General features: G+C 42.1%; 3 protein-coding genes across 3 annotated transcripts in view; 1 reads left to right on the top strand and 2 right to left on the bottom strand.

The window, feature by feature from the left end:
* Positions 1–3,383: 3,383 nt before the first annotated feature.
* Positions 3,384–11,036, bottom strand: ube2na (ubiquitin-conjugating enzyme E2Na). The gene is made up of 4 exons (XM_083655167.1): positions 10,926–11,036; positions 6,909–7,155; positions 5,691–5,831; positions 3,384–3,821 (listed from the first exon to the last, which is right to left on the bottom strand). Exons 1-4 carry the CDS (start codon positions 10,953–10,955, stop codon positions 3,775–3,777), a joined length of 465 nt encoding a protein of 154 aa, XP_083511293.1. The 5' UTR covers positions 10,956–11,036; the 3' UTR covers positions 3,384–3,774.
* Positions 11,037–13,710: 2,674 nt separating this feature from the next.
* c1qtnf13 (C1q and TNF related 13) lies at positions 13,711–14,888 on the top strand (the record flags this gene model as incomplete). Its single annotated transcript, XM_083654728.1, has 2 exons — positions 13,711–13,714; positions 13,822–14,888. The coding sequence occupies 2 exons, from the start codon at positions 13,711–13,713 to the stop codon at positions 14,886–14,888; spliced, it is 1,071 nt and encodes a 356-aa protein (XP_083510854.1).
* Positions 14,889–17,086: 2,198 nt separating this feature from the next.
* nr1h4 (nuclear receptor subfamily 1, group H, member 4) overlaps positions 17,087–19,619 on the bottom strand; it is a gene marked incomplete at both ends in the record, with an annotated part of 15,181 nt that continues 12,648 nt past the window's right edge. The window contains 2 exons of the mRNA XM_083655160.1: positions 17,087–17,325; positions 17,943–18,056. Of these exons, the coding sequence (XP_083511286.1) occupies positions 17,087–17,325; positions 17,943–18,056 (353 nt within the window). The remainder of the gene's footprint in view (positions 17,326–17,942; positions 18,057–19,619) is intronic.

The following is a 19,619-nucleotide window of genomic DNA, read 5'->3' as shown; positions in this document are numbered from 1 at the left end:
CAGCTGACCTCAGAGCTGCGCAACAGTGCGATGCCAAACTGCCTATCAGCACCTACGCTGCACTTAAAGACTGAGTAGATGTTCATTATTAAGACGGCGATTTCAAATGTCTTTAAATAGCAGGCAACTCAACTAACGCTAGCTAGCTAATCATTAAAACGTTGCAGCGTGCGTGGTACCTTTCAGTGACTTTCTCGGATTGACTAATGGTGCTTTCAAGTGCTGCTAGTGAATCCGAAATACGAGTTCTTAAATAGGACTCAAGTGCCTTTAGTTGGAATGGAAATACAGTAATCAAAATTGACCCTAAAAAGGAGTGCCTGATGATTTGACTTATTTTAGAAATGAAGAATTACAGGGCTACTTTGCGCTGCAAACATTGGGATGAAGAGAACAAAATAGACCTCGTGTTTTAATTTAAAAAAAAATAGTGGCCAAGAGTTGTTGCATAACGTTAGCCTACATAATTTTACTACACCGCTCTCTGGTCTCCACCCAATTTTCCTTCTCTCACCAGTCATGGGCTTTACGATATTTCCGATAGGACTTGGAGGAGGCATCTGTTTTCTCAGAAGCTGATGCCTCATTCAGTCATAGGGGCAACTAGCTAACAATAGTTAATTATATGGTTTTCTAGGGCCTACGCAGTTTTCTATTGTAACTTATTCGTCCTACAAACACAAATAAAAAATAAAATAAACACTTGCTTGGAAACCAATGCCAAGGAAAGGTTACAAAGCACAGGGCTGCCCTCTAGCGGCTAAAGTTGATATGTTAACTGTCGAGGGGCGTGTTCAGCGGCGAAAACGTTGCCAGGTGTTCATAAATGTGTTCACAAACGGCTTCACACATATTCCCCGGTGAAATATTGAGTATAAGTCATTCATTTGCAAGTAGTGTTAAGTAATTGTGTTTTTGGTTTACATTAAAGAAAAGTACATAATGAGATAAATAAAAGATCACTAACCAGTTGCTTTAATCATACCCACATCCAAAAATCATATAGCTACAAAAAAAACTAAACTGAATATATAGGCTATATTTAACAACCCAACCTCTGGAACCTCATTGGAATTTGTCAAAAGATGTGTTGATTGATTGGTTGACAATTTAATTGATGAGTTCTTGCAGCATCCAAACGCAAAACAGCTCTTGTTGCAGATGTCATCGTTCAGATTAAAGTGTACAACTCTCCCACTGCTGTTACAACCTCACGTGTTTTATGTACTTTGTAATCAGCAAGTTCTGAGCACTCATTACAGTTTAGTGTTCATCATTACTAAATATGTGCCATCTGTGCTAAAAGTCTGTGAGATCCCCTCTGCCCAGATGGCTCTACTGTCCCTGCCAGCAGATAAGTACCAATACTAGCCTACTGGTCATACTGCAATTCAAAAGCACCAATAGTCTTGATAACATTAAAGAGTTTGACTGATTTATCTAAATGTTAGTCACAAAGTTTGTCCTCGCCTTTTGGTGGAATATAGGGAGTCGTAAATGCCACCAATTACATTCAATAATCTGAGTCTGATAAAATCCCCAACTTCTTCATAGTGAATTTGATTGAAATGGCATACAGTGAATACAGTACAGTGAATTAAAATGTATACAGATTATATTTGCAGTGACATTATGGTCAACTATTCAAAGCTAACTCTTCTGGGGAAGTTAATACATCCAATCAATCATAGTAAAATGTATACAAATAAGAACTTTGTCACAAATTGACACAACCAGCAGTAGCATTAGTTGCCCTACTGCCTTTACTTTTGGCCTGGTTAATTTGTCCCATGTGGTGTCCCATCATGTGCCATGGAAGGAAAAGAAGGAAGAGAGTCTTTTCCTTCAACCCAAACACTGAAAACACTTGGTGATTGGTTGGAAGGAAATATATACTCACCATTCATGGCACATGATTGGATGCCACTGGCCTATTTCTACACTTAACGGTTAGAAGTAATCACACCCGGGCCACTCTTTCTTATTAATCAACAGATTTTATTTACAGAAAACAAAAGTATGCAGGTGGACTGTTTCCAAAGCATTCTGAGAGCAGGAAAACATTTCCTCCCCAGATTAATAGAAAGAATGAATTTACAAACAGTGAATTGAATACAGACTTTTCAACCAAAGACCAATCATGACAGCTGAGAAAGAAAAAGCCTTCATTGATCTCTTGGAGTTTGATTCTGAAATCACACCCAGCATCTCCAACACCCCATTCCCTTGACCCCACCCCTACCCAGCATCTCCTCTGACAGCCTGTTCCGTTGACCCCACCCCTACCCAGCATCTCCTCTGACACCCCGTTCCCTTGACCCCACCCCTCCCAGCATCTCCTCTATCACCCGTTCCCTTGACCCCACCCCTACCCAGCATCTCCTCTGACAGCCTGTTCCCTTGACCCCACCCCTACCCAGCATCTCCTCTGACAGCCTGTTCCCTTGACCCCACCCCTACCCAGCATCTCCTCTGACACCCCGTTCCCTTGACCCCACCCCTCCTAGCATCTCCTCTATCACCCGTTCCCTTGACCCCACCCAGCATCTCCTCTATCACCCGTTCCCTTGACCCCACCCCTCCCAGCATCAACTCTATCACCCGTTCCCTTGACCCCACCCCTACCCAGCATCTCCTCTATCACCCGTTCCCTTGACCCCACCCCTCCCAGCATCTCCTCTATCACCCGTTCCCTTGACCCCACCCAGCATCTCCTCTGACACCATGTTCCCTTGACCCCACCCCTACCCGACATCAAACAACTGACAACTCAAATGCAACCCTTATTTCTTGAAATAAATGCCATGGGGAGGAAGGAAACCATTGAGCATTAGATTGTGATGACAAACAGGAAAAAGCAGAGAGTATTTAGTAGGGCAATAGCAGGAAAGATCCAAATATAGAAGACCGGATATGAAAACAAAACGTATATACGATACCCTAACTGAGGAAAGGTTCTGTTCCTTCCACACATACACCCCCCACCCCCCTCTCTTTATCTTAGCCCCACAGCGGTCACAAGCCTACGTTAGGGTCTACTGACAGTGGTTGCTAATGTTAAAATGTGATAGTGGCGGCAGGCTCAGTTTCATTTTTAGTCACATAATTATTTTGTATTTAACGTTCAAGTCAGGTGTGATTGAAATAAAAAGAGCAGGGCTATGATTGTTGCTGGGCTCTGTACACACAGGATGAATTCATGCTCTGCCTTCAGGTGTGTGTGTCTACGACGGGGCTAGCAGTTAGCTGCTTTTAAGAAACAGCGACACGAGAAAACAAAGTTAGGAATAGAAAAGTAAAAACGATACCGCATTGACCAGCTCCAGCTACTCTTTTCTCCCGGTCAACCCCCCCCCCCCCCCCCCCCCCAAAAAAAAGTGGGATATACACATGACACCCATTTGTGTCTCTCTCCTAAGCGCGCTTGTTAAAGCAGAGGTTGGCAAAAGCCTCCCAAAATCAATGGACAAAGAAAGCCAGGCGAGAGTAGATCTAAAACCTCTGCCCATGCATTTGAACAGTAGTGACTTAGGACAAAGACAACAAGTCATTTTTATTTTCATTTTTATAGTGTGCATTTAAATCACCAATTGTCAGCAGTTTTCTTTTCTCCTTTACAATATATTCCTTAATGCTTGTTTTATAATATATATATATATATTTTTTTACGACTGTGTCCTTTAAATGCAAATGAAGTAGGAAGAGGCCTTGGCAGAACATGAGGAGTTGTGTTCACACTTGACTTCCATTTGTTTCTCCACTTGTTACGCCGCTCTAGACGTCAATATTGTTTCTAGCATATAGCATGGTCCATGACTTGGCTGCAGAGCACAAACAAACACAAGAATATCGGAAACATGAGTCACAGTTGTAGCCTCAAAGGGCATCACGAGACAGCCATATTCTAAAACAGTAGATGAAAATGACATACCACCGCCCACCCCAAAACCTTAAGACCCTCAGTGAGAACAAGGAAAACTCCCATGAAAATGACAGGAGGGGTCAGACAAAGATCAACTATAACATGATAATTTACTGATTATCCATGGCTTAAAGATAAAAGTCTTACTAAAATAATAACCAATTATCCATTAATTCGGAAACCAATAATAATTTGCGTATGGGAGCCTCTGTGCGCTGTTCTGAAATGTGAGTCAACTTCTGTGTCGCTGCCTGGGAAACTTGCACACAATGCGAGTGCCACGCCCACTGCCATCACACCGTGTCCTCCTAACTGAATGCGACGCTGAGCGATGAGCACCTGTCTCTCTCTCCTCTCCTATATTCCTCAGACCGACAGTCAACACTTTCACCTGCTTTCTCTGAAGCGGCTCTTTGACATGGTTTGTCTGAAAGAATGTCTGTTTATGTCGAGTAGCTGTCGATATTCATGTTTGGATATTCCATGGAAATACACAAGTGCTTTACTGCCCAATGAATGCTTTCAGTTCATCCATGTACAGACTATCTATGACATGTCTCAGTGCGCCTCCTACTGTTGTTCTTAAGGTATGTCAGTTATTGTATGTATGAAATTACTTTACACATTTTGATGCTGGATGGAAAATAGAAGGAGAGGGAGAGACTTTCACATCCGTCTATCAGTGCGCTGTAGCACACTGTACTCTTTGTACATTGTACTGCAAGTTGCAGGTACGTTGCAGTGAGAAAACTGCAAAAATTAATTTACAATCATCGTTTTTTAGAATTCTGAAAAGGCAAGCCTTTAAAGCCTAAATATTTGGGGGGTGGGGGGATCACAGAAGGATGAGACCATAGCATTTCCAGTGTTTGAGAGATTTTCATTTTAAGTCTCAACCTCGGCAGGTGTAAAAAGTCCAATAAATAAGTGGTGCTTTAGGGACAAACGTGGAATGGACATAGCCTCCCTTGTACCGTTTAAACTTTAGAGGAACCTATAGACCTCCATCAGAGAGGCTATAACAAATATGCTACAGTACGATGTTATGCTCATTATGTATAACTACTAGTCCTAGTTTTGGAAAAGGCATAGGTTACACAGCTTGTTATTATTGTTATGCAACAAATGCATTGTGCTCAGTTTGTTTTAAGTCTTGAATATACCGAGCAAATATAAATTGCCGTCTGCTGCGCCCTCTGACCAAAGCCGACCTCGCCAATATGTCAAAACAATTCTAGGGGAGACACGGCATACCTAGCAGGTAAGCAGGAGGCAAGAGTGACTTAAAGTAAAACTCCACCCTCGGATACCCTTACACTTGTTATATCTTCACTCTGTGAGATATTTTGTGATGAGTGTTTGTAACTGTAATAATGTGCCTGGACGTGTTGCATTCAAATCAGGTCAATGCAGTTTTTCCAGTTGAAAACACACACACTGTACTCAAAACGCATCTCTGTTGAGCACTGCTGCAATATGTTGAGTCTAGAGAGAAAAGCTCTGTGATACGGAGGGACTAACACCAAAACTTGCCATTTACTGTTGATGCTTTAGTTAAATTTAGATTATGCATTTTCTTTTTCTGCTACTACACTCCATTGTAGCTGCACTGGAAAAATCACACTGTCTGCGTTTGGTACATTGTCAGTAGCTTGTCTTGTTTTGTTTTTTAAGTGGAGTATTTTGGGATGTATTTTTCCTTTAATAACAGGAGGGAGGCAGGAGGACGGGGAGTGGTATCCCCAAACCAGCCAATCACAACTCTCACCTGTCTCTATGGCTTCAGCTTCATTGGTCTTCCACTTCTCTGCAACATCATTTGCTAGGGGATCATCAGGGTTGGGCGCACTTAGTAACGCCTGGATTGATAGCAGCACTGTACGAATCTGCAGTGCTGGAGACCATTTATCTGAAAACCAGAAAGGATTAAATAAAATAAAACATAGCAGAGGGAAGGTAAAGGTCTTTGCACATTTTAACCCGTCATCCGAAAACACAGATGGGTCAAACAGCTCGCAAAAGGCAATTGATTGATGTGAAAAACACAGTTAGAAAATCTAACCTGTCCCAAAAATGTTGATGGCTGAAAGTTTCTGGGTCAGTGTGTAAACGTGAGTCACACAACATGAGGTCATATTTATTTTTAAATGTGCGACAATTTTGGACGAAAAATATGGATTTGATGTGCAAAAGCCTTAAGGGCCTGTTCACATATAGAATTTTTTTTTAAATGGAAAAAGCGCTGCCTGGAGCGCTTTTTATGAGGAGGAATAAAAATCGGATAAGATAACGTCACCTGATCGTTGACGTTCGCTTAACAGCTGCTATAGCGCAGTATCAGCTGGTTATAGCTCTTCTAGCAGACAATACAGTGTTGATGTATTCCCAATAGGGTACATGTCTGGTATAATCCATACTGCTGTTGCATGGGCAAGCTTTGTGATAACTCATTTCTAGCACTCAAAATCTTTTTTTTCTCTTTTAATTACCACTGGGTTAGTACATCAAAGGACGTGTTTCAGTGACCCAGTGGTCATTAAAAGAAAAAAGGAACCTGCACCGGGCGTAAGATAGGGTGAACAGACAACACAGGGAAGGGAAAAAAGAGGAACGAGAGAATGCATGGTTCTCCATGTTCAGCAGCAGGGCCGTGCTGAACATGCAGGATGCTGGATGTAGCAGTGATGTGAGAGGTCACAAGTCTAATCTAAAAGGCCCTTGATCTTTTGAGCGAGATTAAGTTGTCAAATCTCTCACTTCAATCACAGAGCAAGGAAACAATACAAAGGCTTCCCTGCTACAGTAACATGCCTGATCCAACAGACCAAAGACAGAGTCCATGCACTGTGGCAGTTAAGGCTGCATGGGAAAAGATGCCCTTTCTGTCAATTGTGTGACAAACATGATGTAACAAAAAAGTCATTATGTGCCCAAAACACAATGTTCTCCAAGCATCAATCAATGGCCTGACATCGCGCTCACGTACCTTTCAAAATGTCTAGACATATTCTTCCCAACTTGTCTACATTGGGATGATATATTTTGGTCATGAAGCGTACTTTAGGAGCTGCCATGGGGTATTCTTCTGGGAGAAAGAGTTCAAGTTTAAATGTGCCCCCCTCAAAAGGAGAGTCCTGAGGTCCAGCAATGACCACATGGAAGTAGCGAGCGTTCCCCTCATCTGGCTCTGCTCTGATGCCTGGGACAGGCTCTGCAATCAAACGCTGAGTCTCCTGGTAACACAAGAAAACAGAAAAGGGGTTATAAATGCAGATATCATTATATTGTGCTGAAACCGCATGGTGAATGCATGGCGAGAGAACGTTAAGTATTTTTCATCACGTTGGTACTATAGTGCCAGGAAATTAATGTGTTTACTTTGGTTGTGCTAGAGCCAGCAGCAAAATCCTGCCAATTCTCAACAGTAAAATAAGTAAATTATTAGCAGGCTAATTCAGTTCCTAATAATATAGTAATATGCTAATAACGAACTTGGTCATTTTCCCTAAGCTGTTCAAATTTTCTCAATAACAGAATATGGGCCAGTTTTGATTTAGGCTATTCTGTCTACAGTAAGTAGACCTATCAATCAAGCGGAAGAGGATCAAGTACAATAAGGCAGCTGATTGGACAGTGGAGCAGAATACATCTAATTTACCACAGCTGGTATTTAGCCCACCATGTTCCTTACTAGTGTGAAGCTATTGCAAAAATTAGACCTATCATTCAGTTCAGTTATGTTTATAGCCCCTTATCACAGGCATGTCTCAAAGTATACACATAGGTTACACATACATCATATACATAGTATAATACTACACATTTTACATTACGATAGCACACAAACAGCATATCTTTGGTCATATATTTGTTTAACTCTACTGTGTAAGGTTAATTAAGGTTACAACCCTATCATTACACGCCAACTGTGATTGATTATTGTGATTTGAGAGATAACCCTAAACATTTTCCCACTGACTGATGGCAAACCAAACTCGGGTCCAAGAAAGGTGTAGACTGAGCTGCCTAAGGTACATTACTTCTGATCTCACAGACGCAAGAGATAGGCACTTTCTAATACAGGCAGAAGTTATTTAAGTGACCTATATACCTTATTCAAAATGCATTCGATTTAATGTATTGTAACATAATTATTAATTTGACAGGAAAAATCTGGGCGCTCCGGCCTACGCCTTTGGGCTCCAAATAGTTATGAGTCATTATTTTGCTAACAATAGAGACTGGTTGCCAGGAGGTGGATTGGAGCCTGCTTGGCTTTTATCCTTTTACATGGAGGGGAGGGTGGCTTTGACTGCAATGGTGGGGGCAAAGCTGAATATGTGAAAACTCTCTCTCTCTGCAGTGTGTAACTGGCTTAGAGGTGACACTGGGCCAGACACCACACCACAGGAGACTATTACTTCCATTCCCATCAACCACTGCAGCATGGCTTCTTCCAGCTCATGGTGACAGCCAAGTGAGTGACCTGCAGAAACACACACCTTCACTGTGGCAAGAGGAGCAGGTATCTGATATGGCCTGAGGTATGCATGAGGCAGACTGAGTGACACACCTGAGAGACACCTTTAACAAGGAAACCACACTCATGCCCAGGCCAGTGCCATGCAAGACGTCACTTTACACCCTACGACGTCAACAGCAGTAAGCTATATAATAACGCCTATAGCTCGCCCGCAACATTGGGAGGTACTGTACCTCTATTGATTAGATAATTAATCTATTAATTAATCTATTAGACCTATCTTGTGCATGTCGTGTGTTGAATATACTGCAATCCAATAACAGTGAAAATGCACCAGTCAGACCTAGCACAAAACCTGTTAGAATCTTTCTTATATTAAGCGTCACAGTTAGATATTGACTATCACAGATATAAACTGATTTATGCATTTAAAGAAGAGTCCCCCCCTCCCAAAACAAAAAAAAGATGGCTAACAGTCGCCACTGTTGTTTTTAATTCTTTTCCCCCTTGAATGTAACTGGGGGAGCGAGATTCCTGAAATGTTTCAGATAACCCACAGACAAAACCATGCAGTGAAAACACAGACGGGAGAGGGGCTCCCGGTCTCTGTAGCACGCTCAAGGGCTCAGAGGCTCCATCCACTGACTACTGTTCCCAGCCCTCCCACCTTTTCCCACCAATGCCAATCTGACCGCTCTGTGGTCTGATTGCTCATCCACCTGTGCTGCAAACCACATTGTCAGTTAATATAATACTTTACTTTCTTCATAAAACTCAATACTTTCTTGATCAAACTCATATTGTAGGGCCTATTTCTTTCAAACTCAACAAAAGGTAACTGCAAGATACCATAAACTTATTCAACACACTGGAAAAAATCATATCTACAAATACATTTATTGTATTATAGTATACTATATAATGATGCATAGTATGCCATTGATTAGGTTCCGAGGAAGTAACATGGCTTTCAATTAAGTCACATTACTATTGCTACTACTAAAACACAAGAGAAATGAAAATACCAAATGTCTAAACTATAGATTGTTGTCATGGAATCAGAGAAGAATGTGCATATTAGCATCTATTAATGCACAAATTGCACAAAACAACCTGAATCCCTCTGAGCAGCTACAATTAAGCTAACACAGTTTATAGCCCGTTTCTGTGGCTGTATTGAAATACGGCTTCCACTCCTGACAATAGTTATTTAATTTACCCAGCTGTGGTTGAAGAGACAAGTAACTAAGTAGTTTGCGTAATAAGCGTATGCTGTTCATTTTATTTTGTTCTTATACATATGTATAACGGTCACTCTACATCACACATATTGTATATATATTGTAAATAAATAGCAGTTAGTTGTTTTATGTACTTCTGTGAACTCACTATTCCTGTTTGTGTATTTTAGATTATGCATACCTTTTTCCTTCAGTGTACACTGAGATCAACGAGCCAAATTCCTTGTCTACATAACTGGTCAATAAAGCGGATTCTGATGATGCTATATATGAAGAAGATATTTGAGTTATAATATGATCAATTGATTTTTGGGTGGTGGGGAACGCAGCATTCCTTTTCTGTCAACTACAAACAGAAACTATCATGAATTTGAGAAATTGTAAAGCAAAGGGCGGACATCAGCTACACTCTGTCAAGCGCCAAGGCCACTGCGCTGTGAGGGAGTCGCAGCATGCTCCAAGACATCATCCCCTCATCTTCCTCAGCCTTCCAAGCCAACGACCAGTCCCAGTCAATGGTCCCAATAATGTCTAATGTTATAGTATGGCTGAACTTAGCTGGCTAACGTTACTTGCTACGGCTGGCCCACAAAGCCAAGGCCTTGCGGCAAAGTCTGCATTGATACTATTTGCTGGCCAAGTAGCAAGCGTTTCCTCAATGTTGCTTTGTTGGGTAACGTTGCTTGCTAGCGCTGTTTGTTTACACCGTTTCGGTACGAACTTTCACAACCAACGTTAAACATTTACATGTAAAGGATATCAATGCAAAAGGCAACAAGATGCACACATATCGGACCTATCCGCTGAAAAGTACAATACTAAAACGCTAACGCTAGGGAGTATCCTGGCTAGCTAACGTTAGCATGCTAGCTGAATGAGGGTTCCTGTTTGCATCAGTCGAAACTAACTAGGCTGTCAGGCTAGCATAGCTAGCTGTTAGCTAGCCATTCACCGAGAAAAGCAGCCGAAATAAACAGCCAATATTGTGCTTGACAAGTACATTTGGAAAATAACACCCGGTACACGCCACATTTCTCCGCCATCTTTACAAAGCACTGGTTTATTTTTATCCCACCCTTTTTCGGTGTAGCTATGAGGAACAGGGACGAAACGGAAGTAACTTTAGCTAGCGCAAACTAGCGAGCTGGCTAACGTTACCAGCAGACAAACTGCTAACAGCGTGCTACAGCTAAGCATCTGCAGTTTATACTGGGTATGTCATGTTTCAACACATAATAACAAGTCCCATTTGCTTCTCTGTTAAGTGTGAAATAATTACCTTAAGGATCCTGCGGGGCAGTCCTGTCATCTTGTCTTAAATGCGGGGTTAGCTGTGACTCAATGCTTCTTCTCTTTCGTTGGCATTGACAGCACACACGTCTTCCGGTCCTTTGCGTCATGACAGTAGATGGAAGGTCTGGAATGTAGGGGACCGAGCTCACACTCACAAAATTAACATAGATGAAGCCCTACCAAATACATCTACCTTAATATTATGGAAAGCAACATTTCCCACGCCTCTGCCTATTCTCTTATATTCTATTCTCTTCTCTTCTCTTATATTCTATTCTATTCTATTCTATTCTATTCTATTCTATTCTATTCTATTCTATAGGCTACTGTTCTATTGTATTATATTCTATTATGTTCTATTCTATTTTCTATCTCTATCTTGCCTACAATCTGACAGTAGCCTACACTGTACTGTACTGTACTGTACTGTACTGTACAGTATTGTAATTATTTGTACTGTACATGTAATTATTTGTGTGTGTGTGTGTGTGTGTGTGTGTGTGTGTGTGTGTGTGTGTGTGTGTGTGTGTGCGTGCGTGCGTGCGTGTGTGTGTGTGTGTGTGTGTGTGTGTGTGTGTGTGTGTGTGTGTGTGTGTGTGTGTGTGTGATTGTTCACATTACAATCCATAACACTTGGTTGCAACTTGCAGTATACCGCTGTGCTGAAGAGTACACAGTTCAGGAGTTGCAAAGGCTGTTGACATAATCATGTCAGTGTATTTGGCTATTTCACACACTGTGACTCTCTACATGCATTTTGTCAAGGCCCTGCTCAATTGAGTGGTTGATTGAAAGTTTCTCTAAAGTTCCAGATGGGGACATTCTGTACCGGATCTACCCATTTCAGACAAAACACAGCACAGATTAGACTTAACACCTCTACAGACCAATAGTGCTATACAATACAGCTGCATTTTCTTGGATGCTGAATGGAAGCTGTAGTGTGTGTGTGTGTGTGTGTGTGTGTGTGTGTGTGTGTGTGTGTGTGTGTGTGTGTGTGTGTGTGTGTGTGTGTGTGTGTGTGTGTGTGTGTGTGTGTGTGTGTGTGTGTGTGTGTGTGTGTGTGTGTGTGTGTGTGTGTGATGGGGGGAGCTCCTCCTCCTGACATTATGTCTTTGGACAAAAAGCATCTACCCGGTGGGTGTCAGGCTGGTTAGGTGGACATCAGCAGCACAGCAAAGTCACAGGAACTTTACGAAAAGCTGACTAGGGAGTTGTCCAGCTGACTACAGCCATGCAATCGCTGCACCGACACAGCCGAGCAGGTAGCTTTTCATTTTTCCTTCTGGGTCAAGCCCGTCTGCACAAATTCTGTGCATAGCAACAGAAGTGAGTGACTAACAGAGTGAATAAGGAATTAGATCTATTTCATTTTTTCCTAGGCAGGAATAATGTTTTTTGTGTGGTCACAGGACAATGATAGAGGTTGTTGTGAATTTTGCAGCGTGATCATATCTGATCCATCTAATGCCTTTTAAGTTTGATTTAGCATGTTTGTCACATTTGAGTAAATCATTCTCATCAATAAGGAGATGTTATGCTACATTGTTAAAAAAAAATGTCCCTTGTTTATTTTACTCAGAAGGTGAGAGTGACTATATTAACCTTTTTTTTGCCAACTCACTCATCTACTAATCATAACTTTGATGCTGCTTAGACAAATTATTTGAATAACTCAGTTAAGCACTAAATATCACCATTAGTTTTGTAAAATAGCCTATGTATATTACAGGCAACAGGCCAGGGGGAAACAACTAGGTGTAAAATCCACGCCTGTAATTACTGCTCATGTATATTTCCTATCTCCTAATTGAAAAAAGATTATGGCTTCTTTAGTAATTTTGTTTAAACCAGATAAAGTCAAAAGTCTTTCCGAAGACTCTCACCCATCTTGCAACTCTTACCCTAATGTGTGTGTGTGTGTGTGTGTGTGTGTGTGTGTGTGTGTGTGTGTGTGTGTGTGTGTGTGTGTGTGTGTGTGTGTGTGTGTGTGTGTGTGTGTGTGTGTGTGTGTGTGTGTGTGTGTGAAGTTAATATTAAAGAATTTTATTAATTGAAACAAATCATGTGCCTTGGGAAATGACAAAGAATGTATTTCTAATATTAACAGTCCAATCTCACCAATGTGTGCACTGTGCACAATCGAGCCAAAAAACAACTCACATGTTTTAAGTGTAATGGTTAACCTGTGGTATAATTTAGCATTCTTTACTGAGATGAATTGAGTTCCTAGCCACTGCCCTGCCCCACTGCACCGACCCTCCAAAATTTCCCATTGTTCGCAGACACAGGAACAGATGAACCAGCAGCTAATCTAGTCCCTTCTCTCAGTGCACAGAGAGAACAGACAACATCAGCTGAATTAGAGGTTGCACTGACTGTTTGATTTGACCTATCCCGACAGGGCTCAGCCAGATTTCCTCATCAGTATTTCAGTTAGCCTATCACACACTGGCATTATGGATTAATCTTACTCTGATACACACAAGGCTCAATCAATTGATACCTTACTTTGATATTGATAGCACCTCCCCTTTCACACCAAGGGTCCAACCAGGGTTATTCCCACAATTTCCCAGGTTGATTTTGGGTAAGAAAGAGTTAACCACCCGGGATGCCCGACTGGGTTGGCGATCCACGTCAGACCAGGGTCGAACAAGGGTTTATTTCCATGTGAATAGCCCCACCCGGGTTGCTATTTGTTAATAGCCTATGATGCTAATTGCTAAGCATCTCTCCCAGGTTGTCAATTGACAAAAGAAGGGTTGAACATGGGTCAATAGCCTCACCCTGGTCCGACCCTGCTTGTTGGTATGAAAGTGGTACTGTGTCTTTCAGTCTGTTTTCATATTTACACTGTCATTTCTTTTGGTTCTTTTCAGGTGAGGCCGCTCAGTGGAGCAGACGCTGCTTCCTGGCATGTTTATTTGGCATGATCACCTGCTTGGGGTCAGTCATGCCTCTACAGGTCCCCCCGGTGACGATGGGCCTCCGCTCTGCCTTCTCCGCCACTCGCAGCAACAGTGTGGTGGGAGGCGGCCAGAAGGCGCTGACCTTCAACAGGCTGCTGGTCAACGTGGGAGGCGATTTCAATCCAGACACCGGTCACTTCCGCTGCCGCATCCCCGGGGCCTACTACTTCTCCTACTCCATGGGGAAATTTCCCAAGAAGATGCTGTCTGTCCTACTGGTAAAGAATGGGGAGGAGGTGCAAGCCATCGCGTATGACGACTACCGCAAGAAAGGAAGGAAAGTTCAAAGCCAAAGTATCATGATCAGCCTGAAGGCCATGGACACGGTGTGGCTGCTCTTACAGCAGACTCCTCAGTACGCTCTCTACAGCAACGTCGGCCCTTACGTCACCTTCTCTGGTTACCTTGTCTATCCTGACATTTCCTCAACCAGCTACATCAGCAACCACCTGTCCCTCCCAGGCCTGTCTTACCCCAACTGCCCCCCACAGGGTGACCGGACGGGCGGCCAAGCCGCAGAGCAGCCGCGCTCTGCCTTCTCAGTGGCACGGACATCCACGGCCCTGGGGCAGAGCAGCAAGCAGCAGGACAAGCAGCCGCTGAACTTTGACGTGGAATACGTGAACATCGGGGGCCACTTCAACAAAAGCTCGGGGGTGTTCACCTGCCACTTCCCCGGGGCCTACTACTTTGCCTTCACCGTGGGGAAGCACCCTCGTAAGGCCGTGTCTGTGAAGCTGATGACGGGCCGTGGCGAGGTGCAGGCCATGGTGTTTGATGAGGACACTTCGAAGCGGCGCGAGATGCAGAGTCAGAGTCTGCTCCTGTCCCTGCATCAGGGCGACAGCGTGTGGCTGTACAGCCAGCAGGATGAGCGCTACGCCGTGTACAGCAACCAGGGCAGGTACACTACCTTTTCCGGTTTCATGGTGTATCCTGAAGCAGTAGCACCGACAGCTGTCCCCACCCAGGACTGAACTCACTTCTGAACTGCTGAACCCTCCCTCCATTGTGCTATGTTGGGGGGGAAGAAACAACATAGTAACGCCACATATTCATTGGTTTTGTAGAAAATGTGTAGGTTCTTTCTGTGTGGATTAAACACAAACAAAATGTCTTGAATAATGCAACTAAATTCATTCCTTTCCCTATTTTCTGTCAGTGCACACTGGATAATGTATGTTGCCAAGTTACTCCACAAGATGGCGGTGTGAGACTGTTTCGACAGCATGGAGCAATCAGTATGAAAAATAGTTATTTTTCCTCTTAAAAGTGCAATTATTTGTAAGAAATCACAAAATGGATGAAATGGAATATTTGTGTTTATATATAAAAATTGTTGATGAATATGATTTGGTTTTCGTTGACAGATACATTTCCTTTAAAAATTCTTTATATTTGGGGTTTATTGGAAGATTCAATAAATCTATGAGCAGGTTTGTGTTTGAAAGATTGGTTTCTTGCATGGCATGGGGACTATTGTGTAAATAATGTATAGTTTACCTATTGTCAGTTGTGATAACATGAGACTTAGAGAGACATTATGATTACAACTATGTTTAATGTTGCATGTATGAAAACTTTATACGATATAGTTGTTTTTATGTTGAGTGTCATTTCAGGTTAGTCTAAATAAAGTAATAAACGTTTGAATTAATGACTGTAATATGTTTTTATGCATTAATATACATACATTGTCTTTATTTTTTCTTCTTCTTTTAGAGTTACATCTGGATTCAACACTTTTCCCATAATGCTAGGTTTGGTTTCCGTACAATTTCCTACAAGAAAGTGTAGAAGCTACTCCACTGAACACCCCCCCCCCCCCCCAACACACACACACACACACACACACACACACACACACACACACACACACACACACACACACACACACACACACACACACACACACACACACACACACACACACATACACACACCAAGAGGACTGCATAACTTCCATAAGTGTAATTTTGTGCCACTTCAACAAAACTTAAGCAAAGGGGATTCAAATATGAAATACAGAACAATTTTGAACATTTGTTGCTGCAGGCTATACACTTGAATACACCAGGGAAGTATCATTTCTTAGGGAAAACCTCAGACAATAACATTTCAGTATGGAGTCATTTATGTCATTTCAGTATATAGTTTGTACAGTTTAGTTTATTGAGATAATAGAATGTCATCAACAATAATGAGGAACAAGGAACATAATTTTCCAGATGTACATGTCCTGTTCTTCAGATAATTTGATATGGTATCCAGACCTTATGAATCACAGTTTTCAGCATGGCGAGTCATGAGATGATTTATGCAGATGATGATGATTATGAATCGTCATGCAAATTCTAAGAGTTCTGAAAGCTGCGATTCATATGGGCTGGATACCAGGACTAATAGTTTGAACAGTTTTTCCAAAGTGTTATGCATACTACTGTTGAGGTATACTTACATCTGGATATCGACCCCAGGGCAAATGTTACCTTAAGTACCATGTAATAATGGGAATTAAAATACATTTAAACTTCGAGCCACTTCAAATTATTTTCCTATTATTATTATTTTGCCAGAAAATTCCACTTACTGTATGTGTATTTACAGTACAGCAAAGTAGCACTTACATTTTAGAAATAAAAACAAAAACAAATTAACCCATGCATAATTTAAATACTACAAATCGTTAAGACAACCATACTGAATTGGTTCCAGTGTTTGTACAGTATTCGACTATCATGCTGGGCTTTCAAGAATTCTTATGATGTACGCATGAAGAGACTATTCGAATCTCAGTCTCTAAAGCAGTTTCCTTGTGTTGAGAACTCTGCCATAGCAAATAAAGTGTTTCAAATGTCTCTACAGTGAGACAGTTTGGTAGTAAACAGACATGATGATGTGAGCCAGGACAAGTATAGAATAAACAGAGGCAATATTTAGTCAAACATACTTAAAGCCACTGAGTCAATACATGAACAATGACTTATTGTTATCATTTCACTGTTATTGAAGTCAGGCAGTTTAGTGCAGGGGTTTAACAAAGTCATTACATGTAGGCTACTCCTCGTCCTAAAGCCCCAGGTGATCCAATATAAATATGCACTGTAGCTGGACCATGACTTTATCCTGCAAGTTGAAATGTTCATGTTACCATCCTGCTTGTCTCCTGCTTTTGTCACTGCACGTCCCAGATCTCACAGAGCAGCGGGGTGAATTTGCGGTCGCTCATCCTCCAGGACGAGAGCATCTCCGCATGGTAGTGGTTGAGTGTTCTTAGCTCTGTCAGACGGCCCAGCAGACGGGCAAAGTGCTGCGGCTCGTGGGGATGCTGCAGGACGCACAGCTTCCTCAGCATGTCCAGCATGGGCTCCTGAAGCCTCTCCACAGCCTGCTGGTTCTTTACATAAGCCCGATCTACAGTACATGGGGAGCAGGGCCAACAGCAGTCAAGGAAAACGCTGCATGAGAGAGCTCTCTACTGCAAGGCCCAGATGCATATGTAAAGTGAGAATCGGATTACAGGTAGCCATCTGAGGCTTGATTGCCTGTTTATATGGACATCTGACTCAATCAGTGATGATAAATCACTTATTTAGGGTAGTGATTCTCAATCATTTTCATATCAAGGACCCCTAATTTAGTCCATATTAGGGCCATGGACCCCCCCATTTGATGAGAATGTGTCTCTCGGACTGAAGTCAGATAATCTTTTTTTATTGTTAGTCAATTTTGTCCAGAATTCCATGACTATCTGTATTGTAGGTAGATAGCTAACAGTGAAACTATGATCAAAATAGTAATTCTTCTACATTCTCTAATTGTTGCAGCTTCAGGTGAATTAAAAAATGCTGAAGTTTAAGAATTGATCAATTTGCTAGGGACCCCCTGGAAGCCCCTCCTCAAGGACCCCCGCTGGTCCACGGACCCCACATTGAGCACTGATTTAGGGTATCATCAAAGATTCTACATGTTGATTTAGGAAACATAGATCTGTGTGATGCATCAGTGAAAAGTGTTTTGACCTGGCTCACCTGGGGTCAGGATGGTTATGGCGGTGAGGAGAGCCTGTTCCTCTGGCATCATGTGGAGGTCACCGATGCTTTTGTAGAAGTTGAACATGGGTGTGATGTATTCCTCTGATATACCTGCAGGAAGATATTCAAAAAGAATTGCGTCGCATTACATACATTGGTCATGCTATGTCACATGTTTATGCCAAATGAAGAAGTGAAATAATTGTTGAAGAAGGTGAAAATATGAACCGGTCAAGCAGGGAGATCTGGAACCGGCTTTACAAGAATTTCTGAATTTATTTATGTTGATTGCAGACAAGCACGTTCCCCTGAAAAACTTGCACTGTGCAGCTACACCAGGTGCTAAGTTGTTCAATTACAAATAATATCAGTCCCTTTTTTTTCAAGAAAGAAAGAACGACAGAACATGCAGTACAATTTTCTTGACTATTATTCATGAAGATATACATATATGAATATATACTGGGTATCAAAAGTAATGCCAGTTCACAGTAGAGTCAGAGTTTGGGAGAGGCAAAAGTTGTTTCAAGTGCAAAAACTTTTCCACAACTGTCTATTAGAATGAAATACTGTCACACTGTCACTGATCAGGGGTTGACTCACTGATATTGATTGGCCAGGGGTTCTCAAAGTGGGGTCTGGGGACCTCCATGGGTCCTTGAGGGGGGGTCCCCAGCAAAAAGGGAGATTATTTATTTTCACTAGAATTCCAACCATAAGTAACACAATGACAGAATGTATGACTATTTTGGTCATAGATTTCACTTTCTGTAATAAAACATGTAAAAGTCCTGGTCCTGTCTTGCAGGAGCCTGGTGTTGGGGTCATTCGGCTGAGGGTGCACCTGGGCCTGGTGCACTCATTGGGCTTAAGACCTTCAGACCATTCAGTCACTCCCTCCACTTTTGTTCTGTTCATTTGTTTAATGTAGTTTGTGTTGTCTAGTTATTTCCAGCTGCGACAGCGGGACTGGTATTCTTTTCACCTTGTGAGTCTGTGTGTGTCATCATGGCAAAATGTGGCCATTGTGACCGGTGTTGGGCGCTTTCCCCCCGTAATGAGTAGTGTAACAGATTACAATTTCCAAAACAGTAATAATATTACACTTACTAATCCAAGTAACTTCAAGTGACTGCATTACTTTGTCCAGCGCATGGCACAGCGCTAAGTGCTGACTCAGGTTAATTTTGCAGGGCTATTTGTGACACAAACTTGTTATGCAAACATGTACATTGCGTATTTATAGAATACGTTGGCACTTGTTTGCCTCTTTTTCGTCTTGCCAACATTTTGTTTGGGTCTACCTGTTTGCCCCTGTTCCAGATTTTGCAACTGCGTTATTAAAAACAGAAGCTGTCTGAATCTTGATGAGAAAGGACGCCTACCAATTTTGTGGGGTGTAACGGAAAAGTAATATAACGAGTAGTGTAACGAATTACTGTTGGCAGGGAGTAATAAGTAAAGTCATAATATTACTTTTGAAAAAGAGTAACGAGTAATATATGACATGTTAAGTAACGAGCCCAACACTGCTCAGCGCACGTAGCATCAAAACCATGCAAGATGCAGTCACAAAATTATACAGGTGTGTAGTTGACATAAAATGAAGGTCGAGTTCGAAAATGGGCGTGATCCGAGCAAGACAGGCCCCAAGAGAGTGGGAGGGTTGTCACA

Source organism: Poromitra crassiceps (assembly GCF_964638095.1).
Source record: "Poromitra crassiceps genome assembly, chromosome: 18".
NCBI lineage: Eukaryota > Metazoa > Chordata > Actinopteri > Beryciformes > Melamphaidae > Poromitra > Poromitra crassiceps.
Note: the sequence above shows the minus strand (reverse complement) of the source record. Positions and strands in the feature narration are given on the sequence as shown.

Bases quoted from the DNA above. Each gene is read 5' to 3' on its own strand.
- ube2na (XM_083655167.1), bottom strand. From the start codon at position 10,955: ATGACAGGACTGCCCCGCAGGATCCTTAAG. The intron at 7,156-10,925 runs GTAATTATTTCA...TTGTGTTACCAG, and splicing joins TGCCCCGCAGGATCCTTAAG to GAGACTCAGCGTTTGATTGC. The intron at 5,832-6,908 runs GTACGTGAGCGC...TCTGGTTTTCAG, and splicing joins ATGTCTAGACATTTTGAAAG to ATAAATGGTCTCCAGCACTG.